The 27,077-nt window shown below is 45.3% G+C and overlaps 1 protein-coding gene across 4 annotated transcripts in view; it reads right to left on the bottom strand.

The window, feature by feature from the left end:
* Positions 1–27,077, bottom strand: part of nde1 (nudE neurodevelopment protein 1) — a 43,266-nt gene that overhangs the window by 8,619 nt on the left and 7,570 nt on the right. For all 4 annotated transcript variants that reach the window (XM_038820083.1, XM_038820084.1, XM_038820086.1 and 1 more), the window contains 5 exons: positions 26,561–26,714; positions 19,470–19,618; positions 17,103–17,239; positions 16,827–17,000; positions 13,352–13,434 (listed from right to left, as the gene is read on the bottom strand). In XM_038820083.1, the coding sequence (XP_038676011.1) occupies positions 13,352–13,434; positions 16,827–17,000; positions 17,103–17,239; positions 19,470–19,618; positions 26,561–26,714 (697 nt within the window). The remainder of the gene's footprint in view (positions 1–13,351; positions 13,435–16,826; positions 17,001–17,102; positions 17,240–19,469; positions 19,619–26,560; positions 26,715–27,077) is intronic.

Raw genomic sequence — 27,077 nt, forward strand, 5'->3', positions numbered from 1 at the left:
CATGTAAAGCTCACTGTTTGAAGTGTAGACCCCCTCAGTGGTAGCAGCCCTTTTAGACCCACAGAACGTTGGAGGAGGCAGCCTAGAAGAGATGCATACATCGTTCCTCGATGCGATAGGATATAACAGAGGTGACCCCGTAGAAGGCCTGAACAAGTGTAGACAAAAGACCGAGCACCCCACAGCATTTGCAGGAAGGCTGTGGATACATTTCACGGCAGTATTTGGGCACTTAGATCGCACCCATCTAACCCCAGACAACATGGCTAAATGGACCCGCACCCTTATCTCCCATGCCACAGAGGGAGGACAGAACCAGTGCACGGATTATGACCCATCGGAAGACGCACATGAGAAATGGGTACTAAAAAGGTTGTCCCGCTCTTGGGAGCAAATTGTACAGAGTAAACCCACAGTTAGGAAACCCGAAGATCAGCAGACAGAGGCAGATATTCAGGGAGTGAGCGCACCAAAACCCCGCCTGGGTGAATGAAGGAAAGAACAACCCCCCACAGAAGCCACAGGAATGTTTTAACTGTGGTCATTTAGGACATTTTGCAAAAAAATGCTACACCCCGCAGAAATCTCAGAGGCCAACAGACAGGCACTCTGAACAGAAATAGAGCAAAGCCCATTCACAGTATAGGGACTCATTCAGGACAGACAAATGTGGACGGAACAGACTGACTGTTTTCAGGCTCCCCCACTTGGGTCTGTGACACCCTTTGGGACAGGTCCGGACGACCGGTAGTCACAGCAAAAATACGGGGAAAGCCGATAGAATTACTCTGGGACACAGGAGGGTCCCGCACGACCATAAATTCCTCCACTACACCACAGGCAGACACGTGGCCCACTACAACCACAATAACACTCAGCGGCTTTACAGGCCACTCACAGCAGGGACACATTACAGCCCCTGTACCCATTCAGCTAGGGACCATTACCAACTGACACCCCATTGTTATAGTAGATTTGCCCCATACAGCAGAACACATACTAGGCATTGATTTTATGAATGCACACAGCCTGTCGTTCGACCCAGTCAATCAGTGTGTCTGGCGAATGGCAAGATCAGAAAGAGCCCCCGCAACGCTCACAGTAGGAGAGTACGAAAACAGGATTAGCGCAGTCGGAGAGTATGGTTTTGATCCGACCATGCTCAGCACGGACAAACAGGTTAGGGCAGTTTTGAAAACCAACAGATCAGCATTTGCCAGTCACAGGCACGACTGCGGCAGAGTGACTGGATTTGTTCAAATTACAGGACCTGACCCTAGACCCCAACGGCAATACGGATTTCCCCAAGAGGCAGAGGGAGAAATCACGAAAGTTATAGACATCTTATTAGAGCAGGGCGTACTCCGATCAGTAGCCTCAACTAATAATGCCCCGATTTGGCCAGTGAGGAAGCCCGATGGATCATGGCGTCTGACCATCGATTATTGGGAACTCAATAAAGTCACCCCCGCAGTAGCCCCCACGGTAGCAACAAGTCCCGAGACCATGCTCAAGCAGGGACTCAATTCACGATTCTTTATGGTTTTGGACATTAGCAACGGCTTCTGGTCCATCCCATTGGCGAAGGCGTGCCAGTAAAAATTCGCATTCACTTTTAAAGGACAGCAGTACACGTGGACATGCCTTCCACAACTCCCCCCTCCATTTTCCACCAACAGCTGGCAAACGGATTATCAAAATTTTCCCGACCCGAATGTCTGGTCCAGTATGTGGACGACCTATTACTGCAGACAGACACCAAGGCAGAGCACATCAAGCTTCTGTCTGAACTCCTGGAACTACTACAAACAATTGGATGTAAAGTGAACCCCAAAAGGCCCAAATATTGGAGAGTAAAGTGATGTATTTGGGTACGATCATCACGCACGGCAAACGCGAGATAGAGTACAAAAGAATTGACTATCGTCAAATTGCCCCTTCCCCAAAATGTTTCAGCCCTCCGGTCGTTTTTAGGACTGGTTGAGTACTGTCGGAACCATATTGACGATTTCACGACAAAGGCAGCCCCCCTTTCAGACCTACTCAAGAAAGGAGCCCCTTGGGAATGGCTTCCGCAGCATACAGATGCTGTGGACGATTTAAAAAGAGCCCTTATCGCAGCCCCCGCACTCCAAGTTCCAGACCCACTTTCCCCCTATGCAATGGAGGTAGAAAGCACAGATCTGACCCTCTCGGCCGTGCTCCTTCAGGAACGGCACGAGCAGCTAAGACCAGTGGCTTATGCCTCCAGAATCTTAGGTCCAGTAGAGCAAGGATTTTCAGCCTGCGAAAGGCACCTGCTCGCAGTATTCTGGGCAGTGCAGTATTTCTCTTACATTACCGGACTGAACCCCATCACGATTCTGACCGAACACACACCTTCTATTAGACAGACGACTGAAGGACGGTTCAGTTAGTCAAATCAGAGCAGCGAGATGGACCCTTCTTTTGCAGGGACGGGACATCACTGTGAAACGGACAAAAAGACGCTTTTTTGGCAGGTAACCTCCAGTACCCAGGAACACCCCATGAGTGAGATATAATATCCCCACTTCACAATACAGGACCCTTTATCGCAAAAATGCCCCCCCCCCAGGAAGATAGGAAGTTCACCCCAGTGCCCCCAACACACAGACACGTGCGCACCTCTGAGGATTTATGTGGATGGTTCATCCACCGTTTTAGATGGCAAACGTATTACTGGACGCGGTATACAGGTGGAGGGTGCGCAGGGCCGCGCTCTTGGGAGACAGCATTGCAACTTCCAGGTCATTTAGGCGCGCAGGCAGCAGAACTAGCTGCAATCGCATATTTAGTGGACCACCTAGATTCGTTCCCCAGCCCGGCAGATATATATTCGGATAGACTATATGTCTGCAACAGTTTAACGGAGTTTCTACCCCTGTGGAAGACAAGAGGTTTTGTTTCCGCAGACGGTAAGCCCCTCCCATCAGCCCCATTACTCAGACATACGGCGAAGGCAAAGGACAGGACCTTTGGGATAATAAAAGTTAGAAGTCACCACCGTTCTTCCCCATCCAGGAACGTGAAGCAGACGCACTGGCGAAAGCAGGTTCCAGACACGGTTACTTTTGGAAACCCCCCCCCACATGTGCCCCAAAAGGGCGCAAAGCCCTGGGACCTATAAAAGTCAGGTCCCAAGTCCAGTTCGCTCTCTTAGCTGGCCCTCCCAGCAGAACACCTCAGCAGCTCTCAACGAACTTGACCGCAAGGAGGAGAGGCCTGGCCAATTGCTGTACCACCAAGTAAGTGTCATACAATGCACGCTACGAGATAGACACTCCTGACCCCTTAGTCCATACCAGCTGGAAGCCTGCAGATACAGTACAGAGCAAGAGGCCATTGTTCCCTGATCCGGCGGGTTCACTTATCCAGATAAGTATTGGCCTATTAGTGGTAGGAATAGTTTAGTATTTTAGTATTATATGCATGAGTAGCGAATAACTGTGTATTAGTAAACGCGTCTTATTTTGAACCTTACTAATTGGTGTATTGAGTCATTGATCTGAACTTGAAGCTCGTGGTGGTATCATAAAGATACCTGGCTACTCGAGAGCTAAGGAATAAAACAGAGCCAATTGAGTGTAAAGCACACTCACCAGAACGTGCAACACACTCTGAATGGGGAAAGAGGTCAGCTGGTATTGGAACAAAATGTAACGCACCTTCCCCATCTCCTCCAACTGTTAGACAAAAGGCAAACATAGTTCATTTAGTGATTCTTCTACCAACCTGGTAGACACAAAACCTGAACATTTGCACCAATTTTGTGCTGAAGCATCAACAGACTCAGGCAGGAAGGAAACCCCAGTTCAAAGCTTTAACAAGCCACAGTCCAAAGTCACCTGCTCGCCCTAGCATGCTTCTCTCACCGAGTTGTCTCTCAAATTACTCGCTGCACATTTGATAGCACAACCGCTGTGTGCGCGCGCGCCATTTGTGGTGGGGGGGGGGGGGGCCGTGGTACAACTCACGAAAGCGAATCTCCCTTTGATGGTGAAACACAAGAGTCAGCCTGTTCTCTCCAAAACATTCTTTCTCTCCCTTACCAATGGACTTCTGTACTCCTAAAAAATACTATAACCTAATATTTATTTTCCACTCCGGCCCACAAGCACATTTGTTCCTGCCATTAAAATCCAGATCTCCATAACATTATATCTAATTCCCCCAAGTTTATTTCCAACACCAAGCATCACAACCTTTCCTTCCTACAGAACCACTCCCTTCCCCTGAAGCCTTTTGCCAAAAAGATAATACCTTGTTCTTTTATCGCTCCTTCTCAAGTGGTCAATTTGATTTCCTTCCTCTATGCATTTTATTCCTTCTTTATTTAAAAAGCATTTATAATTTGTGCTCATCTATTTTTTTTCTTCCTATATTCTGAAGAGACATTCAACTCAAAATAGTAACTGCTTCCCTCCCCATAGATGCTGCCGACCTGCTGAGTATTTCGGCATTTTGTTTCTCTTTCTCCTTCTACGTTATTAGCCAATGCAGACGGGCATCTGTTCCATCAGCAGTTAGTTACATGGGCAGGATATGGGCCAATTGTGGGCAAGTGGGACTAGTTTAGGGATAGAAACTGGGCGAGATGCTGTAAACATCCACGATGTTCATGTATTGTGCCTGCCCCCCTTGGATAATAAAGCTATCTTGCCTCAACAATTTAGATTTTTGGCAAGGGGGGGGGGGGAAAAGAGGAGAGACATGATGATGATGATGACAACAACCACTTATTGTCCCAAGTAGGCTTCAAATGAAGTTACTGTGAAAAGCACCTAGTCGCTTGTTCGGAGAGGTCAGCACGGGAATTGAACCTGCGCTGCTGGCCCTGTTCCGTATTACAGACCAGCTGTTTAGCCCACTGTGCTAAACCAGCCCTATTTAGATGGCACACAGGCATAAATTAGGGATTCCTCTAATTTCGGTACAGTCTGGAACATTCAGGGTAGTTCCTCAAACACCGAGACCTAAAGCTGATCCAATTGTTTTTTAAATCTTCCAAAGTAAATGACTTACGAAGAAGGATCCCACAATGATAAGTGGATATTTAGAAAGCTAATTAAAGATGTCCCAAGAGAGAAGGAATCTCCTCTCAAAGGATTCGCAATCCACTTAATTGAACAGGCTACAGGCATCTAAAAACGTATTGGAGCTTGACCGGCAATTTGCTTGGCTGAACAATGGAAAACCCAGGTAAGCTGCAGCTTTTTAAAAAATAAATTTAGTGTACCCAATTAATTTTTTCCAATTAAGGGGCAATTTTAGCTCAGCCAACCCACATCGCCTTCAAATCTTTGGGTTGTGGGGGCGAAACCCACGCAAACATGGGGGGAATGTGCAAACTCCACACGGACAGTAACTCAGCCGAGATCGAGCCCGGGACCTCGGTGCCGTGAGGCTACAGGGCTAACCACTGCGCCACCGTGCTGCCCTAGCCAGAGCTTTTTTAAAACTGTGGGGGCAGCAAGAGTTGACCAGCATGGACTAAAGGTGCAGAAATATGTTGCCAGCCCCGTGACACAAACGCCTACTGGTGACACAGAATGTTGCAGGTCCTTTGCATCAAAAAGGAAAGCAGGCTACTCGGGGCAAAACAAAAAGCTTTGCACATGCTCTGTTACCAAAGCTAGCAATGAGGGAAATAGTCAACTGGGCAAAACAATCATGCCCCATGCAGCTGGCCCATAGGATCAATGCAGGAGCTACATTTTTAGCGACCCAAAGCTAATCCCACTTCTCCAATAAACATTCAACTTCCTTTATTTCAATCATTATTCACTCATTCCCCTAAAATTGCAATGGCCCCTGCTCCACTACTTGATACGAAACATTTTCTGTTCCAAGAACCTTGCATGAAGAAATAGCTCCTGACCCCTTTTGAATTGATGACCGTCTAACCAGTTCCCTAGAGTAGACAGCTGTTCCTCCATTTATCCCATCAAAACTAACTACATAGGGCAGTACAATGGCTCAGTGGCTAGCATTGCTGCCTCACGGCACCGAGGTCCCAGGTTCGATCCCGGCTCTGGGTCACTGTGGAGTTTGCACATTCTCCCCGTGTTTGTGTGGGTCTCACCCCCACAACCCAAAAGATGCGCTAAATTGCCCCTCAATTGGAAAGAGTTAATTGGGTACACAATTTTTTTTTCTAAAAACTCTTAACTACATCTACTGAAACTGCTCTCAGTTTCCTTTATTCAAGTGGAAAGAATTCACAACTTGTAGTTTTGCAATCGTCCTTGTGATTTCACAACATTCTCCGATTTCCCTTTGCATGCACCGCCCATTTGTTGCACTACACAGTCCCTCCAGGATATACGCTTGCATCTCAGTGTGGGGCACGGCTGTCCCCAGCAAGACTGGCTGCGCATAACTGAACATCCAGAACTGAACACAACGGAATCAGTATCATGTACAAAAAAACTAAGCATTCATTTTTAAAACCCCAAATGTTAATGGGCTTCCACGTGACAATGTATTTGATCCATAGTCTTTAGCAACCCCTCAGGAAAATCAATAGCTCAATTTTGTTTTTTTCTTGGAGTTTTCTAAAGTCTAGTACAAACAAATTGGAAATAAGTTTATATTTAGATTACCCAATTCTTTTTTTCCCCCCAATTAAGGGGCAATTTAGCGTGGCCAATCACCTACCCTGCACATCTTTGGGTTGAGGGGGTGAAACCCATGCAGACACGGGGAGAATGTGCAAATTCTACACGGACAGTAACCTGGGACTGGGATTGAACCCAGGTGCTCGGTGCCATGAACAAATTGGAAATGCAACTTAGAATGCACAACTCTCATTGGGTACAAAAGGTACACACTTTCTTGGCAAGGTGGATGCAGCAACAGAACAAAAAATTATCAATTGCCCAGGTCAAATTGAAGGATTTCCCAGAGAGAGAGACTATCCTCTACATCCAGGGCTGCTCCTCCAATGACCCTCGTGTTCGCTACAGTAAAAATAAATGAGGGGCAGCACGGTAGTGCAGTGGTTAGCACTGCTGCCTCATGACACCGAGGACCCAGGTTCGTTCCCAGCCCTGGGTCACTGTCCCTGTCGAGTTTGAACATTCTCCCCAAAGATGTGCAGGGTGGGTGGATTGGCCACATTAAATTGTTCCTTAATTCGAAAAAAATGAATTGGGTATAAATGAGAACTTCGAAGTAACACAATGAGTGCATCACAGCTTCTTATAAATGATACATGTGGCCAGATAATACCTCTGGATGCAATCCTTTCTGTTCTGAGTGTTCACTGGATTGATAGGACCACACAGTGCTCCATTGGAGAACTCCTTGCCCAACTGTTAACAGCCCAATGCCTTCTGACCAGAGAAGTTGTAAAGTAGCTACCACTTGTCAACTGGGCATGTGTGTGTTTTGATACACAAGTTCATTACAGGTGGCCTGGGACAGCCAGAAGGTTCATGCTGTGCAAACCTGTGGAGACGAGGGAAACTGGGACTGTTCAACTTAGAACATGGAATTTTGCAATACTTTATCTCCTTGCTTCTCATCATTCAAGACCCCAAACACGAAGGTGAAGCAACATTTCACTTGCATCGCCTTCAATTTGGTCAACTGTATTTGCTGCTCCCAATGCAGTCACCTGTACACTGGGAAACTAAACACAAAACTGGGTGACCGCTTTATGAAACACCTTCGCTCAGTCTGAAAGCATTATTCTGATCTTCCTAGCCCATGCCATTTCAACTCACCAGCTAGCTCTCATGCCTACATGTCCTTGCCTGATGCAATGCTCCAGTGAAGCCCAACGCAAACTGGAGCGCCGCACCTCGTTTTAGGATTAAGCAAGTTACAGCCTTGAGGCCTCAACATTGAGTTCAGCTTTAGACTGTGACCTTTCCTCCATCTTGACACTAAAAGAAAATCAGGAACAGTTTTTTGCCTCAATGTAAAAACCCCTCCTGACTTCCAGTGGCAGCCATGAAATGAAAATCACTTACTGTCACGAGTAGGCTTCAAATGAAGTTACTGTGAAAAGCCCCTAGTCGCCACATTCCGGCGCCTGTTCGGGGAGGCTGTTACGGGAATCGAACCGTGCTGCTGGCTTGCCTTGGTCTGCTTTCAAAGCCAGCGATTAGCCCTGCGAGCTAAACAGCCCCTACAGCCATGGAGTGAATGGTGACACCTTCAACAGGTGTTGCCTCTAGTGGCCTTTTAACAGATTTTAAGCTGGTTGTCACAGGAATTTCTCAACACTAGTTGATAAAAAAGCGAGGAGGAGAAGGAGGTGACCCCCAATTTATGGAACCACGCCCAAAGAATAGTCGGAAAGGAAGAAATCAAAAGACAGATGGAAACAAAAACTCTGAAAGCAGCGGGTTCAACGGCAACGAGGCAAAGTTCGGCCGCGTCTTCCCAATGGACGATTGACCAGTTGGTTGAATACTTGGATGGGAAGTTCGCCCAGCATCGCAAGGAGTGTGCTGAGGACCTGAATCAGGCGGTGGTCGACGGGTGGAGGAGAAAGTGAAGATTCAGGGACAGGAGATTCAAAAAAAGCTGCAGGATCAGGCGACCAAACAAGAGGAGGAGTCCCACAGCGTTGGCAATGGAAATTGGTATTCTACAGGAGCGGCTGTTGGAGAAGGTGGAAGACCTGGAGAATTGTTCTCCCAGGCAGAATATCCGGATTGTCGATTTGCCAGAGGGAAAGGAAGGATCAGATGCCGGGGCGTATGCAAGGAAGATGCTGGAGAAGCTGGTGGGGAAAGGTTCATTTCCCAAGTTGTTGGAGGTGGTCCGGGCCCATAGGGCTCTATGCGTAAACCCCAGGGTCGTGAGCCCCCCAGACGTAACGGTGCACCCGAGAAGAGGAGATCCGGGTGTATTAGGATTGGGGAGAGGGCGAGTTTTAATAAAGTCAAGGCCGCCCTGTATGTGAAAGACACAAAATTTGGACAGCTCTACCTAGCCCGTCTTTGGGTGACCTATGAGAACCGGGAGCTATGCTTTGGCTCGCCAGAAGAGGTGGAGGTCTTTATGAAGGACAAGAACCTGGTGGATGCACGAGGACTTTAAAACGTAAACTGTGGTGGACTGAGTTTTTTTTTTAATAAGGGGGGGGGTCTGGAAAAATCTTAACCTTTCAGTTCTGCAAGTTAAGTTGTGACTTTCGGAAAAAGGGCTTTTTCTGTTTGATTTGATTTGTTGTTGTATGTGCTGAATTGCAGTGAAAAAGGTTGAGCTGCGATGTTTTTTCTCTTCTGTTTGAAAAAAGGTGGTCGAGTTTCTGCATGCATCATTTTTCCCTACCCAGTTTGATTTCTCCTGTATTGTTTTGGTTCTGTTTGAAGGTGATGGGATAGATAAGATTTTGTTTAAGGGAGGGGGTTGATCCTCTGCACCTGGGTCTTGGGTGATTGTTTGTTTTCTGCATTTGATGTTATTGTGTTGAGAACTTGCGTTAAGAAGGGGAATGGTGGAGATCCGGCATGTGGTAGAATGCTAGGCACCGGGGCCAGAGCTGCTAGGCTAGCTGGATAGCTAGTTAACAGGAGCAAAGTGAAGGGACAGCAGGATGGGAGGTAACTGCTGACAAGTAAGGGACTTTCAGGGGATTGGAGATGGAGGACAGAGGGCAGTAGCTGCCGAGGGGCGGACCAAGGGAGGTGCAGGGTATGGGCCAAGGGCTGGCTTAGGAAAGATCATGGCTGGGGGCACCAGACTGGTTAGGTGGAATGTTAGTGGTCAAAAGGGCCCATGTGTTCACACACGAGGCTGTTAAAAGCAGATGTGGCCATGCTACAGGAGACCACTTGAAGCTGGGAGACCAATTCAGACTGAAGAAGGGATGGGTCGGGCATGTGTTTCATTCGGGGCTGGACTTTAAAACAAGGGAGGGGATGGCCATCCTGATTAACAAGAGGGTGGCATTTGAGGTGGGGAGGATAGAGGCAGACCCGGGGAGGGGTAACTTCAACACTGTCCTGGATCCAAGACTGGACCGGTCAAGTTCTAGGTCAGAGAAAGTATCAGCAATGACGAAGGAATTGCGGGATTCATGGAGCACATGGGAGGGGTGGATCCGCAGAGATTTGGGAGGCCAAGGAGCAGGGAATATTCATTTTACTCCCATGTGCACAAGGTATACTCGAGGATAGATTTATTTGTACTGGATAAAACACTGTTAGCGGGGGTGGAGGACACGGAGTACTCAGCAATTGTGGTGTCAGACCATGCGCCACATTGGGTAGACCTACAGGCAGACACGGGAATGTCCCAGTGCCCACACAGTGGAGATTAGGTGCCAGGCTGCTAGCGGACGATAACATAAGTGAGCGAGTGAGGGAGACCATCCGGGGGTATATAAAAACAATGATACGGGCGAGACTGGGAGGCGTTGAAGGCAGTTATCAGAGGGGAATTTATTTTGATTCGAGCCCATAGGGAGAAAACGGAGCTGGACAGATTGGGTAGGAGAAATCTTACAGGAGATATGCGGGGTCTCCGAACGAGGAGCACCTGAGAGAGCGTCAGAGACTCCAAATGGAATTTGGGCTCCTTTCCACAGGTAAGGCGGAGGGTCAGCTGAGGGCGGCAAAAGGGGCAATATAAGAACATGAGGAGAAAACTGGCACATCAACTGAGGAAGCAGGAGGCAGCGAGAGAAATAGGGAAAATAAAGGATATGGGAGGGAAGGTAGTGATAGACCCGGGGAGCGGTTAATGTCATGGTCTGTGAATTTTATAGGCGATTATATGAGTCGGAACCGCTAGCCGTGGAGGAGGGTATGAATCAATTCCTAGAGAGGCTAGAGTTCCTGAAGGTAGATGAGAAGCTGGTGGAAGTCCTGGGGGGCCCAATTTGGCTCAGGGAGGTGATAGATGGGTCGAGGCGTGATGCAATCGGGTAAGGCCCCGGGACCCGACGGATTACCAGTGGAATTTTATAAAAAGATCTCTGGGTTACTGGGGTCGCTTCCGGTTAAGGCTTTTAACGAGTCTCGGGAGCTGCGAGTACTCCCCGCAACGCTATCACAGGCATCAATTTCTCTCATCCTGAAGCGAGATAAGGACCCGGAGGACTGTGGATCGTACAGGCCAATTTCCTTGTTGAACACTGATGGTAAATTGCTGACAAAGATCTTGGCCGCTGAGGATTGTGCCCCAGAGGTAATCTGGTAAGATCAGACAGGGTTTGTGAAGGGAAGGCACCTGATATCCAATATTAGACGGCTTCTTAAAAATGTTATAATGATGCCAGCGGAGGGGCACGATGCTGAGATGGTAGTAGCCATGGACACGGAGAAGGCTTTTGACCGGGTGGGATGGAAGTACTTATGGGACGTTTTAGGTAGGTTTGGGTTCGGTCAGGGATTTGTGGATTGGGTCCAGCTGTTATCCTGAAAGAAATAGTTTCCAGTGATAGAAGGGCAATTAACCAGAGGATGCAAATTTAAGATCATTGGCAAAGAACCTAACAAACAGGGGGCCAATTATAAAGTCAGCAAAGCCAAAAAGAACAAGGAAGCACTGACTGGGGGAAAAAAAAGATCAAAATAGTGGACCAGCAAATACTTATGTTGCATTCTCTGGTATATTCACTTGTAATCAGAATCCACATTGTCGGATAGTATATAGTTATGTGCCTTTAAGGTCAGCTGTATATAGTATATAGATAGTATATAGTTATGTGCCTTTAAGGTCAGCTGTAATGAGATACCAGCCAGTGACATTTGAAGCACGGAAATAGGAGCTTAAAACATCAATGTTTGTGGAATGACAGAACAATAGCAAATTGTCACAGAAGATTGGGAGAAGAGTTGTATAATACAATTTATTTAATTTTAAAAATATTCCATACACAGCTTCCATAATTGACATAATAGCCAAAAACATTAAAAAAAAAAGGTTCACAAAGCAGAATGCAAAAAAGTCCCACCTACAAACAAAATTAATAGGGAAACAAAGATACTGTTTTTTTGAGCTGCAGCATCATGAATAATGGTTGAAGTATAAATGAACTCCCTTTCAGTCAATATAAAATATTGAAGATTGTTTAGGATTTTTTTTTCCAAACAAAGATATTGCAATCAAAATAAGTCCAACATGATATCAAAAGCACATGGGACATTTCTCATCAGCCGAGTACTCCCATCAGCATCTGGTGTTTGAATTAAACAGCAACTTTCCAACCTGATCATTTACACCTATAGAAAAGGAAGATCCCCCTCTGTCTGAACTAATCATCCCTGGTGACCTCCCATTTAAATATCAGAACACAATTTGTCCCCCTTGAAATTGGCGTGCAAAGGGAGGAGAAAAAAATAATTTTCACGGGTTAAGACATTGTGACAATATATAGTCATCGGGGCACATTTATGTGCCAATAGAAATACCACTAACTAATTTTGTGGACAAGATATTTACACTAGCAAATGGGAATTACATTCTTCAAAAGAAAAATTGCTAATAACATTAAAAGCCCAAATGGAATCTACAGAAAATTCTAACAGACAAGACCCAATATGTGTTCTTGCTCAGCCCTATCCCATTAGTACTGTTGTCCCATACAGACGGCTGAAAACTTTACACAAAAGTGTATGGACCAGAGTGAAATAAGACAACAATTTTTTTTTTTTAAAAAAAGCAGAGTATGCACAAACAGCTACTAAAGGTTCCCAAAAAAGAACAGCTCCAACAAAACTTTACAATAACCTGGATTCATAACTGGCTGCCAAACAGTTTGACATAAAATTATCCACGAAAGAGAAACAATTTTACATGCCAAGAAAGTATGACATGCCTCCTGAAGGTTGAACACATAAAAAAGGAACAAAAATCAAGCATCAAGTTTTGTCACTACCAAGTTTACTGAATGGGGTCAGCCAATTCTCACAAGACGACAGCAGAAAAGGTTTCCGGCTAATTCAGTTTGGTCAAGTTAGACTGGCTTGGTCATTAACCACACGATAAGAGACAGAAATCAGTGAAATACAAATAAATAATGGACCCTACAGCAAAAAAAAGGTACCGCAAGAAAACATAGAATTCAGGTGATTAAGATTATGGTGTGAAACCAGCAACATAGATGTTTAGGCCCAGGTGGGTCAGAAAGGCTGTCCTCTGGCAAGTTCCAATGAGAATACAAAATGGGATAAAAAGACATCAGCATTTCACATTTCAGGAACAATTAAATACCGAGGGTCTGATTTTATTTGGCACAGAATGGTCAGCTTTGCTCAACATCTGACCTCCGCACAATTCAATTATAAAACTTATTGAGGCCAGGAATGAGGCCCAGCGAACTGAGAAAGTCACAAAACACTGCACTTAAAAATGTTGCAATCCTTACCCCAACTTTCCTAAGCAGGTCTCCCACTATATTTAGTGCAGAAATCCTGGCTGATGGAGTCAGAGGGCTGCCAGTGTAACCATCTGAAAAAGATTTTAAATAAGTAAAGTAAAACACACATAAATTGGTTAACACTCATGTCCAAGTAAAATAATATGCTTGAGCAAGCCTTGGAGGGAGGCTAGGAAACAGGCCAATGTTCACAGGGGAAGTATTTATGGGGTAGATCAACATTTCATAGACCCCCAAAATGTTCCCATTTAGAGAGATTGACCACCCTCTAACCCTCCGCCAGACAATCGAGAAAAGGCTGATATCGCCGGAAGAACCCTGGCACCGACCCCCTCAGGGCAAACTTGGGCTTCTCCAGCCTGATGAACCCGGCCATGTCATTGATCCAGGCCTCCGGGCTCGGGGGCTTTGCGTCCCTCCACTGTAAGAGAATCCTACGCCGGGCTACTAGAGACGCAAAGGCCAGGGTACCGGCTTCTCTCACCTCCTGCACTCCCAGCTCCGATGCTACCCCAAAGATCACGAGCCTCCAGCCTGGCTCCACCCTGGACAAAGTCCCCACCACCCCCTTCCAGAGCCCCTCCCAACGCCGGACACACCCAGAACATGTCGGTGTGGTTCGCCGGGCCTCCCGAGCACCTCCCACACCTGTCCTCTGCCCCAAAGAACCGGCTCATCCTGGCCCCATCATGTGCGAACTATGCAGCACCTTCAGCTGAATTAAGCGGAGCCGTGCACAAGAGGACGAGTTCACCCTCCCCAGGGCGTCCACCCACGTCCCATCATCGATCTCCTCCCCTAGCTCCTCCTCCCACTTCGCTTTCAGCTCTTCCACAGAGGCCTCCTCCTGCATTACCTGATAAATTGCCGAGATCCTCCCTCATCGACCCACGTCCCCGAGATCACCCTATCCTGTACCCCCCTAGGCAGCAGCAGCGGGAACTCCGCCACCTGCCGCTTAAGAAATGCCCTAATCTGCATATACCTGAAAGCATTCCCAGGGGGGAGGCCCCACTTCCCCTCCAACTCCTCTAAAGTCGCAAACTTCCCGTCGAGGAAAAGGTCCCCCATCCGCCTGATGCCTGCCTATGCCAACTCAAAAACCCACCATCTATTCTCCCTGGTGCAAACCGGTGATTGCCCCGTATCGGGGTCCAAACTGAGGCCTTCACTTCCCCCCTATGCCACCTCCACTGCCCCCACATTTTGAGGGAGGCCACCACTACCGGACTCGTAGAGTACCTTGCCGGGGGGAGTGGGGCTGTCACCAATGCCTCCAAATTCGTACCCACACAGGACGCCACCTCTAGCCTCTTTCATGCAGCACCCTCCCCCTCCATCACCCACCTACGAATCATTGCCACATTCGCAGCCCAGTAATACCCACACAAGTTGGGCAATACCAAGCCGCCTACCTCCCTTCCTCACTCCAGGAAAACCCTCCTCACTCTCGGGGTCTTCCGCGCCCACACGAACCCCAGAATACTCTTATTAACCTTCTTAAAAAAAGCCTTTGGAATCAATATGGGGAGGCACTGGAAAAGAAACAAAAACCTCAGGAGCACCGTCATCTTAACTGACTGGGCCCTACCCGCCAAAGAGAGTGGCAGCGCCTCCCACCTCCTAAACTCCTCCTCCATCTGTTCCACCAGCCTCGAAAAGTTTAGCCTATGTAGGGCCCCCCAGCTCCTAGCTATCTGGACCCCAAGATATCTAAAGCTCCTCTCTGCCCTCTTCAACGGGAGCTCTCCTATCTCCTTGTCCCCCAGGTGCAGCACAAACAGCTCACTCTTCCCCACGTTGAGCTTATAGCCCGAAAAATCCCCAAACTCCCCAAGTATCGTCAACACCTCGGGGACCCTTCCTCCTTCATGAGCACCTTATAAATATCAGAGACTCTACCCTCCCCTCCTTCCCCCCTAGGGGGTCCAAGTACATTTTTAATTGCTATCCTAAATTGATAAACAAAATCCCCTTAATTTGTCATGCCACAGAAATTCAGATTTAAAGTCCATTTCTGTCCGGTTCCTAATTCCATGTCATTATAATCTTTTGGTGTTTTAAGATTCCATCATAATATATTGAGGGTCAAGTAACTAGGTCTTTGAGAATTCCATCTAAACACCGCACACTGAACAAGAACCAAAAAGGTAACCTTGCTCCATGGGCACGAGTACTCATGCTGTTGCCTCAGTTCGGGCAACCCCCATTGGGTTGATCGAGGTCACTCATCATTACAATAATAATTTGCACATATCAAATCCTCCATGAGCCATCCTTCCGTGGTCCAGGGTGGATATGCCATTTCTACTATCCTTGAACACCTCTGCACTTCTGCTTATTCATCAAGGCAAACTTTTGTGCTCAAAAAGGGAAGGTGCAGCATCAAGTGGATGGTTTCAGTGTACATCTGCTTTGACTCTGCCAATATGCCCATGCCCCAATCTGCAAAGAAATTCCAAGCCCCCCCTTCCCCGCCATATTCATCCTCAGAATCACAGAATTGTTACAATACAGTAGGTGGCCATGTGGCCCATTGTGACGGCACCAGCTCTCCAATGAGCATCAGAACCCCTCCAGTGCAGAAAAAGTGTTAATTCGGCCTATCGAAACTGCACCGACCCTCAGCAGCACCCCCCCCCCCCCCCCCCCCCCCCAGCACGAGGTAGAAGTTCTCAAGTCTTTCGCGTGGCACTGTATCAAATACCTTTTGAAAGTCTGTGTACACCACATCAACAGCATTCCATTCATCAACCCTTCTGTTAGCCCTTCAAAGAACTCCAGTTAAACACCTACTCTTAAGAAACCATGCTGGCTTTTCCCAAGCAATGCACATTTTGCCCACGACTATTAATTCTATCCCAAATAATTGTTTCTAGAAACTTCCCCACCACCAAAGTTAAACAGAGGTCTGCAATTGCTCGGCCTATCCTCACAACCATCCTGTGTCCCTCCGAATGATTACCTATCGCTACCATATTTGTGGAAATTTCTAATGTTAGCCCAAACATACCAAGCTCTGAATAGACTGCCCAAATCCTCATTTCACATCGGATCCAGTTGGCAATGACTGATCAACATGGGCTGGCTTGGAACTCAGCACAAAGGAGGCGTCCAATGACTTTGCTATCCAGCCTGTTCTTTATGAATCTAAAGGATGTGGGCGTTGCTGACTGGGCCATCATTCATTGCTCTCAGGACAGTGGTGAGCTGCCTTCTTGAACCGCTGCAGTCCAAAACCATTGTGGGCATTTCACCATAGCCATTTTCTTAATCAACAATCCTCCGGCGATAGCAAATCAGCTGCCTTAGAATGAATTCACACCCGTTGCTAGAGTCAGCCAGGTTTCTTTCAGACATATTTTGAATTGACGAAAATCGGACAACATCAACAATGGTCAACAAAAAAAAAACCCTTGAATCATTCCAAAGTATTCAACTATTCAATAATATAGAGTGCTACCTTTTGTAAACGTGGCAGGTGTGGGGAACACACTGTTGGGTCTTTTACATATCAGTGGGGTCAAAGGCATTGTTGTAGAGGCTGGAGGCATCACATTCTCAGAATCCAACATGGCATTTGTGGGTTTCCTGATGGACTCTGGCTTCTGCTGGACTGCCAATTCTTGTCTCAGATCTGGAAGCAAAATTTTCCATTTTTTTTTAAATCAAAGGCAAAAGTCAAACTAAATATTTAACTGTACATCCAAAATACAATTCAAATGAAAGCAATGCTAACCTCTCGCTTCATCTTTCAGTCTTTGCACAGAAACCAGAAGATTTTCTTTCTCATCTAGCTCGCTCTCTAAGAAGGCATTCCTCTCAATTGCCTGGTTCAGCCGCTGTTCAAAATCCTCCAGGGACATTATTGTAGCTCTGTGCAAAATAAAAAGACAGGGAATGGAATTTTAAAAAAAGACACACATCACGGCAAGAATAAGAGACTTTTACCATAGTGTATAATGGGACTCCATATATAATGGGATTCAATATCACAGCATTCTGATAACAGATCCTGCGCTGGTCTTTACCAAGATGCTTGGAACTACTTATACTTTTAAAAAATGGTCTAAAAAAATATTAAAACTGTAGTGTTTCTTTTATAAAGGATCAAATTAGCATCTAAAAATGACAAAACGACAATGCAATACTGTTCAGACACCCTTCAGCATCAAATGTAAACCCATTTAAAATGCATTTGTAAGCAACTGTCAATATTTAATCACTAAGCTTTACAACGCACCATCATTTTTAAAGTACCCTAAAAACATGACCACTGGACTGGTTGGCAGGATGTAACAAGTGATGTGCTAGAGGATCAGTGCTGGGGCCTCAACTTCTTACAATTTATATAAATAACTTGGCTAAAGGAACTGTATGGTATGGTTGCTAAATTTGCCGATGATATAAAATAGGTAGGAATTGTGAAAAGGACTCAAGACTACAATGGGACACAAATGGGTTGAGTGTGGGCACAAATCTTGCAAATGGGAATATAATGCGGGCTAAATGGTAAATTGTCTATTTTGCAAGAAAGAATTTAAAAAGCTTATTATCTAAATGGCGAGTGAGGGGCAGCATGGTGGCACAGTGGTTAGCACTGTTGCCTCAGGGTGCCAAAGGACCTGGTTTGGATCCTGGGTCACTGTCCATGTGGACTTTGTACATTCTCCCAGTGTCTACGTGGGTCTCACCCCCACAACTCAAAGATGTGCAGGGTAAGTGAATTGGTTATGCTAAATTGCAAAAAGAATTGGGTCCTCCAAATTAAAAAAAATCTATTTGGCGAGTGATTGCAGAGCTCAGAGATGCAGAGGGATCTGGGTGTCCTAGTTCAGGAATCACAAAAGGCTAGTATACAGGTGCAGCAAGTAATTAGGAAAGTTACTGTTTATTGTGAGGAGAATGGATTACAAAAGTAGGGAAGTTATGCTCCAGTTGTACAGGGCATTGGTGAGATCAGACCTGGAGTTGTGTGTACAGTATTGATTTTCTTATTCAAGGAAAGATCTAAATGTGTTAGAAGCGGTTCAGAGAAAATTTACTAGACTTACACCAGGAATGGGCGGGTTGTCTTGGGAGGAAAGGTTTGTAACCACTAATGTTCAGAAGAGTAAGAAGCGACTTGATCAAAATCTGCAAGATCCTGAGGGGTATTGACAGGATAGATGGGGAGAGGATGTTTCCTCTTATTGGAAAACCTAGAAATAGGGGTCACTGTTTAAAAATAAGGAGTTGCTCGCTCATTTAAGATGGAGATGAGGAGAAATTATTTCAGAGGGTCATGAGTTTTTGGAACTTTTTCGTCAAAAAAAGGCAATGGAAGCAGACTCTGAATATTTTTAAGGCAGAGGTGGAGAGATTCTGGATTAACAAGTGGGTGGGGGTGAAAGGTTATCAGGGGTAGGCAGGAATGTGGGGTTACGGTTACAATCAGATGAGCCATGATCCGACTGAATGGTGGAGCAGGCTCGAGGGGCTGAGTCTCCTACTCCTCATTCGTATGTTTGTATAATTTGTGCTTTTAACTCATTTATTCGACATGACAATTTGCACATGCACTCTTTTGGTTAAATGTCCATTCTTTTTATATTACATTTCACATAAAGGAATTTTTTATACAAATAAAAAAAAAACTTTATATGCACCATGGGAAACCATAGTCAAGGTAGGAAAGTTATCAACTGGAAGAGCAGGCTCCATGGGCTGAACAGAATCCCTACATTGCAGGAGGCCTATCAAGTCTGTACCGACCTTCTGAAACAGCACCCTACCCTCGTAACCCAACCTGCACATCTCTGAACACTAAAGGGCAATTCACCCAACCTGCACAACTTTGGACTGTGGGAAGAAATCAGAGCACCCGGAGGAAATCCACACAGACGCGGGGAGAAAGTGCAAACTCCACAGGCAGTCAGCCAAGGCTGGAATTGAATCCGGGTCCCTGGTACTGAGAGGCAGCAGTGCTAACCACTATGCCACCCTACTCTAGTAATATGTGCTCTGGCACATTTTTATACTTTTGGGTGCTGTTGCTGATTGTATTGTACCATTGAGATTGTAATATCAAGTATGACTGTACATTGAAAAGGAAAGCTACGCTTACCTTTTAGCCCGTTCCAAGTCATCATTGGCTTGTTCTAGTTCTCGGATGTATTTCTGCAGCTGGTCTTTAATTGCTGTGGTCTCAGCGAGCTCGTCCTGTAGCATAGTAATCCGTTTATAATTCTCAGAGTGATGCTCTTCTAATTTATCCTGAAAATTAAAATGTTACAATCAGACTGGGCTCCTGCTTCAGTGTTTACAATATAATTTCAAATCTATTTGCACAGACAGGTCGTTCCTGAACAAAATGGTCTTGTCCGTCTAGATTAACCGTGAACTTTAAAAACCGATCCATAACCTGCAAGCGCAGAATGTAGAACAAAAAACCTATTATCCAAACGCTATCGGCACATATCCCAATTCAAGTTTATTACTGTAGAAATGTAGCATGGGAGGTTGGTCAGCTCAGTTGGCTAGATGGCTGGTCCCCAATGCCAACAGAGCATCTTAAATTCCTGCACAGGCTGCGTTTACCAGGAAGGCCCCGCATTATCAATCTGGTCCCCTGCCCAAGGTGTGGTAATCCTCAGGTTAGATCACCGCTCGCGCCATCTCTCTCTCTCATTCATTCAAAAAGGGGGGCAAACAGAATCAAGAGGTTTGTCCTCGAACTCTCCATTCTTCAAATGCCTTTCAAGTTTTAAACTGTCATTTGCTAGAACTTCCCGGCACCTACACAAATGGGCTTTACATCCATATTTGCATTGGCACAATTAATAAAGCCATATTCCTCAGGACATCAACTTTATATGGTTTGATGGACAGCATGGTGGTGCAGTGGTTAGCACTGCTGCCTCACGGCGCCGAGGTTCCAGGTTCGATCCCGGCTCTGGGTCACTGTCCGTGTGGAGTTTGCACATTCTCCCTGTGTTTCGCCCCCACAGCCCAAAGATGTGCAGGCTAGGTGGATTGACCACGCTAAATTGCCCCTTATTGGAAAAAATTGAATTGGGTACTCTAAACTTAGATTTTTTTTTTTTTTTTAAATGCAGCTTTGTTCCTTATTTCAACTTCTTAATGGATTGTTCATCAGAGTCCCTGGAGCTCACACCGTCACTGCTTTGTCCTGCCATGGATTCTCCTGACCAGCTCTCTCCAACAACTAGAGATCCTGGTCTGCTCGTGTCTCTGCCCCTTTTTTCATTATTACAAAATGATCCATCTTCAGTTCTTCACACAGTCCTGTTGCTTTGCTTGCTGGTAGCTACAAAATGGAGGAATCTCTCCGTGATTCCGTGGCCAAAGCATGGACCGCGTGACATCAGTGTATGTACCGGGCGAGTGATCTACCCTCTGCTGCCGCTTCTGGTGGGAAGACTATGCCGTTGAAAAATAAATTTGGTCCAGGGGCAGTGCACTAACACCAGGAGAAGGCAGTCTGCCTCACTGGTTCCTGGCCTGTGGACTGCCAGATCTGCCAGAGGGGGCACACGTGGCCGGGACAGCTGGCATTCTCCACCCCGAAAAGCCGGACATGGCCATTCGGCACTTCTCCGCAATTGGGAATGCCACGATCGATCAGTGACCCTCCTGACACCCATGTGCGACCCAGGGGTTGATAAACCCTGGCCTATGGTTCTCTAGTTCATTTTGCATAACAAAAGCATATTGTTGCTGAAAACTAAACTTCAATTCATTAACTTCTCCAACAAGAGATTCTTTCCCCCCCCCCCCCCCAACCACCAAAGCTACCATGCTGCACATCAATTGCTCAGAAAAAGACTGCTCAGAAAAAGACTGCTTTAAATTTCAAGTGTCCTTCAAACATATTGTTAGAGATTATAACACACAAGTTACTTGGCCTCTCTTTCAAAAAGGTTTCCTCTGCTGTATCCCATTCCACCACCAGCTGCATTCCCACCATTACCAGATCTTCACAATTCTCTTCTGCAGCTGACTCCTGCATAGTGCACAAAATCCCAGGAGACGGCAACAAGCCACCACATCAATGGAATTGTGTAGCTGCCCATCCCAGCTTCCTTCCAGCACTTCAACTAAAGTCTGGAACTCTGCAGCACAGAGGCAGGAGAATACAGAAGTTACGTCTTCAATCACCAATGTTAAACACATTTATATTTCAAACAACAAATTAGAGACCCCTCTGAAAATGGATATTGAGAAAAGAGGTTCATCTAATCTGATGTGATATGATCTTGCGTCAGGTCCTTTCTAGACAACTGATCAGACAAAAGCACTTGTTCTGGCAGCACTGGAGCAACATTGCACAAGAAAACCAATAAACATTTGGACATTCGCAAGTGTCGAGTGGTGGAGGTGTTGCCATGGTGAATGCATCAGTTAACTGATAACTGACAGTTAACTGCCAAGCTTTTCAACCTGCCTGGGTTTGAATTTAAACAAAGCTTGGCAGTTAACTGTCAGTCATCAGTTAACTGATGCATTCACCATGGCAACACCTCTACCATATGAACTAAGAGTAGACCATTCATCCCCTCAAGCATGCACTGCCATTCAAAAACATCATGGCTCATCGGATTGTAACCTCTACTCTATATATCCCCCCCCCCCCCCCACCCACCCAGATAATCCTTTACTCCCTTGCTTATCAAAAATCTTATCCACTTATTCAAAGACTCCCCTCTATTGCCTTTTTGGAGGAAGAGAGCTCCAAATACTCACAACCCTCAGGAGATCTCAACTGTCCTAATTTTAAATGGTGACCCCTTAGTAACATCCACCCTCTCAAGATCCTTCAGGATCCAGAGTCCCAACTGCCACCTAATCAGTTCCCTTATCTCATGCAGTATAAATTGTTGTTCCCTTTACATGTGGTATGCTAATGAATGTTCTGATGCAAGACAAAAAGCTTTGATGTGTCTTTTCCAGCGATACAGAGTTCTATACTCTTTGTATGCCACAATAATTACTATTCGAACATGTCCAATTAAGTTAGGATTCCTATGCACTGAACCTGCTTCCCACATTTTCAAATATAACAGCTTGTACCCAATAATCCTAAATACATCAGATCAGTCACATTGTATTGGACCCGCTACAGGTTACTCACTGCCACTTTCAAACCTACATCGGTGGTCAGTATTCTGAATAGTGGATGGACAGAGGCAGGAATGGAGACATGTCATTATGTCCTTTACTAAAGTGACAGAACATGAGATATGATTAATTACTACATTATTCATAGACAAGTATCACAAATCTACAATTCTACTTTACAAAGCTTTTCTTTACTTGCCAATAAGGCCTATTGTCAGTTATTGACACTGGTCTGTATATCCTGGGAGGATTTACCAGACATGATCACGGCACGGTGGCACAGTGTTAGCACTGCTGCCTCACAGCACAGCGGACCCAGGTTCAATTCCCGACTCGGGTGTGGAGTTTGCACTTTCTCCCCGTGACTGCGTGGGTTTCCTCCGGGTGCTCCGGTTTCCTCCTACAGTCCAAACCTGTGCAGGTTAAATGGATTGGTCATGCTAAATTGCCCCTTAGTGTCCAAAAAGGTAAGACGTGGTTACTGGGACAGTGTCAATGAGACGCAATGGGCCGAATGGCCTCCTTCTGCACTGTAGAGATTCTGTTCTATGAAACCTTACCCCAAATTCTTCTGTCCCACACGATTGTATCAGATTATAGAAAGCATTCACATTCCAGTGGCTGAAGCACTTGGAAGGATTTCCCCACCATGGCCAGCCCCACTCCCATTGTGACAGCTTGAGTTGGTGCCTGCCTGCTTCCACTACATCTTCAGTGCAATATCAGACACCTCATTAACATTGTGTGCAACGTCAATCCCCTAAAACCAACATTTTCATTCCAAGATGGTACAGAAATTAATTTTCAAATCACAGGACAAGAATTAAATCCATGTTCACAAGGTCAGAATGCATCTGTGTTGGGTTTAACAGACATTCAAGCCTGTGTATCGTGTCCCACGTATCAGAAGTCTGCTCCCAACAGCAAGACTCTAAATGTTAATAGAATGCTGCTACGAAAGTGGGAGGTGGTTGGGGGGGGGGGGGGGAAAAACACCAGTACATGTCTTGAATTTACACAGCATCTTTAATGTAGTCAAACTTCTCAAGGTGCTCCACAAGAATGATCAAACAAAATGTCAGCGTTACACAAGGAGGCATCAGGGCAGGTGATTTATCAAGCTCACCTCTCAAATGCAGTGTAAACTCGAAATAGCACGTCAGAGTCGAATGTTGGCATGCTGAGTAGCGAAATGTTCCCGACAGCCTTTTACACAAGCAACAAACTCATTTTAATACAGCTGGTCCATATGCATTTTTCCCAGCCATTGGGGAATGTAGTAGCACAGAAGTAAATTGTTGCAAATCACAGGCACCATTGTCTTGTCGTCATTACAGCGACTCTACAATCTTACTACAAATTTCAACACTAGGACCAGGAGCAGCCAATAAGAGGACCACTTCACAGCAGTCTTGGTTTAAAAAAAGTGACCCATTATACTGGAATTAACTTTTTAAGGTGTGTTTGGAACACTGGTGAACTCCTGCAGTTTATATTTCATTTAATAACAGACACACCCCATACACACAACTTGATAATCAATGTCAAAAAGAGGTCAGGATTCTATATATCTGCTGGATAATTTCTATCACCCCCCCCCCCCACCAAACCACCCTACAATGGCAGACAGACTTAGATCAGGTGCCGGTTTACAAGATGTGCCTTATGCAGAAATATTTGCAGGACCAACATTTGCCTCCAAGTTAGCTCTTTGTCTATTGCTTTTTTTAAAATTTAAATCTCCATTTCCTGAAGGCAGCAACTCAAGCTGGGTAACCACCATGGGTGGTGTCAGACAGTCAGTCCCTGAGTAACAAGCATTCAGAACACAGTACCAACAACCATTCGGAAAGAAGTCAACAAGTGCATGTTGAGTCTTGTTCTGACTGTTATTCTTCATACATACACCAAGCCAAAAAAAGGGATCTGGAATTAAGTTTTCCTTCCCCACTTTGTTTATTGTAGTCCAAATAAATAATTGCCACAGCAATTATATCATCCTTGGCCAAAACTAACTAACTCAGCACAAGAGAGAACTCAAATTTGCATCTTTCCTCGTCATATCAGATGATGCACCGACCCATTCCAAGCACACCCACACAAAAAAAATGCTTTAATGATTCAGATTAAAAGTACATTCACAACCATAGTTAATCCATAGAATCCTTACAGTGCAGAAGGAGGCCATTCGGCCCATCAAGTCTGAATCCTCTGAAAGGGCACCCTACCTGGGCCTACGCCCCCACCCTATCCCTGTAACTCCATCTAACCTACGTGACTTTGGACGTGGGAGGAAACCGGTGACCCAAGGCTGGAATTGAAAGCGGGTCCCTGGTGCTGTGAGGCAACCGTGCTAACCACTGTGCACCAATTTAACATTTCAGTTAAACTCAAAAACTGAACTTCACATCAGGTACTGTACATTCTAATCAGAAATGCTGCTCCAGTACCTTCTTCCACAATAGCCTGCATTAATCTCTTCATTGTTATTTGGACATCCCCACTCTCCTTCATTTATTGATCATTCAAATGGGAGCACCATCACTAAGCACATGTAACATAACACCAAGTATTGTGCTAGGAATGCTGCGAGTAATCCTCTCCCGTTTCATCATTCACGCTGTTCCCATTAGCATCTCACAAATTGGTACTGATGAGTTAACGTAGCTCAAAATAGCCTCCCCAGATACAAGGCAAAGAGACGTCCTACATATAACATTACAATGTGCTTTCCATTGTTCAAGCAAACACATGAAAACATTGTACACCCCTCAGTACACTGCTACGTTCCTAGTTACAACAGTTACAGCATTGGATTTTTTTTTTTTGAAGATGTCTAAAGCAAATTAACTCTTTTTGCAGACAAAGTATTAAATTCTCTTCCAAGTATTAAATTCTTCCCAATTACACCCACTTTAGGAACCTCACCCCCGCTGTGAAGAGCACAAACGTGCTCCCAGCTGACTGCACAGGAGATTCTAACAATGGATTCCCTGTTTCTTCAATCACTTGTTTACACTCAGTCTCTGGAAAGAATGAAAGCCTCCATGTCCTAGCTTTAGAAAAGGATACCCTTTAAGCTGATTAATTAATTAAAGTTTACTGCAAAGTGCCTTTCAGCAGAAACAGAATTTGAGGAGAACACCTCAGAGAAAAAAAAACACTGGACAAATATGTATATTTGAAATTCTGAGTGAATGTTCAGCAATAACTATTACCATTGACAAGACAAAAGCAGTTAACATTTTGAAATCATAGTTAATTTGAAAAAAAAAACTCCCAAGTCAAAAGAGTTAACTGAAGAAATCTAATACCTATCTGTAGTGACAGATTCATTCACAAATCTGTCCTCCTTTTGCCACCATTAACGGTCTGAACTCGTGCCAAATTAGCACCACCATCAAATAAGCCCACCAGAGGTGGATTGTGTGCCAGCGTTGATTGGGCAACCTGCCCATATAAACTGACTATAATCCTAGCAGGCATGTCTGATGCCGTGATCTCTTTCCCCTGTCCACACAATACCATCACTGTGCACATTTTAAAAGATTAAACTCAAGGACGACCAGTATGGAAAATTCTATTGATTTAACATCTTGAATTGTGCAAACATAGAAGAGCCTATTGCCTAGGTAATTATCCCCCACATTAAAACAAACAGGAATATTGGCATCTTCCAAAAGCAATAAACCGTTTCACTCCGATCGGAAGCAAATAACAATATTAACTGTGAGATGCTGCTTTCGTTTACAATGATGCAATTCCCCTTCCACGATGGAGTTATGTTGCAACTTGGTACAGACATGGCAAATCACCATGCACTGCCTCCACCATAAGCGTAGTAGAAGGACCTATGGGACAATGGCTTACATTGGAGTAAACTTTACTCAACTTCTGGCCAAGTTATACCTTAACTTTAAAAACCTTACAGACAGTAAGCCGCCCAAGGTGTTCTGTTTACCAGTACTTTACAATAAGTACCCTAACTGCATGGTTTTAATTTTTTTTTTTTTTAAAAAGAGCAGGAACTTCCAACAAGACACTGCAGTATTTACATAGCATTTCTCAGTAACTTACCTTAAACAAATCAAGTTCCATCCGGAGACGATTGTTGTCTGACAGCAGGTCTCTATTTCGATTTTCAGCATGCTCAAGCTGAGTCTCCAGTTCCGCTTCGAGTTCTCGACTTCCTTCCTGGAACTCAATCAACTCTTCCCGAGTGTTGTGTGCACTAAATGAATGAAGTTGAAAAAAAAAAATTTGGAAAAATATTCTGAATTGGCTGCCACATGGAGAAACGGAGACAAATTACACAGATAGCTTTAAAATTAGGGGGTGGCACAGTGGTTAGCACTGAAGGCCCAGGTTCAATCCCAGCCCCAGGTCACTGTCCATGTGGAGTTTGCACATTCTCCCAGGTCACTGTCCATGTGGAGTTTGCACATTCTCCCAGGTCACTGTCCATGTGGAGTTTGCACATTCCCCCTATGTCTGTGTGTGTCTCATCCCCACAATCCAAAGAGATGTGCAGGGGAGGGGAATTGGCCCTTAATTGGAGAAAAAAAAGAATTGGGTACTGTAAAACGCATGCAAA

Source organism: Scyliorhinus canicula, chromosome 15, assembly GCF_902713615.1.
Source record: "Scyliorhinus canicula chromosome 15, sScyCan1.1, whole genome shotgun sequence".
In the NCBI taxonomy this organism is placed as follows: domain Eukaryota; kingdom Metazoa; phylum Chordata; class Chondrichthyes; order Carcharhiniformes; family Scyliorhinidae; genus Scyliorhinus; species Scyliorhinus canicula.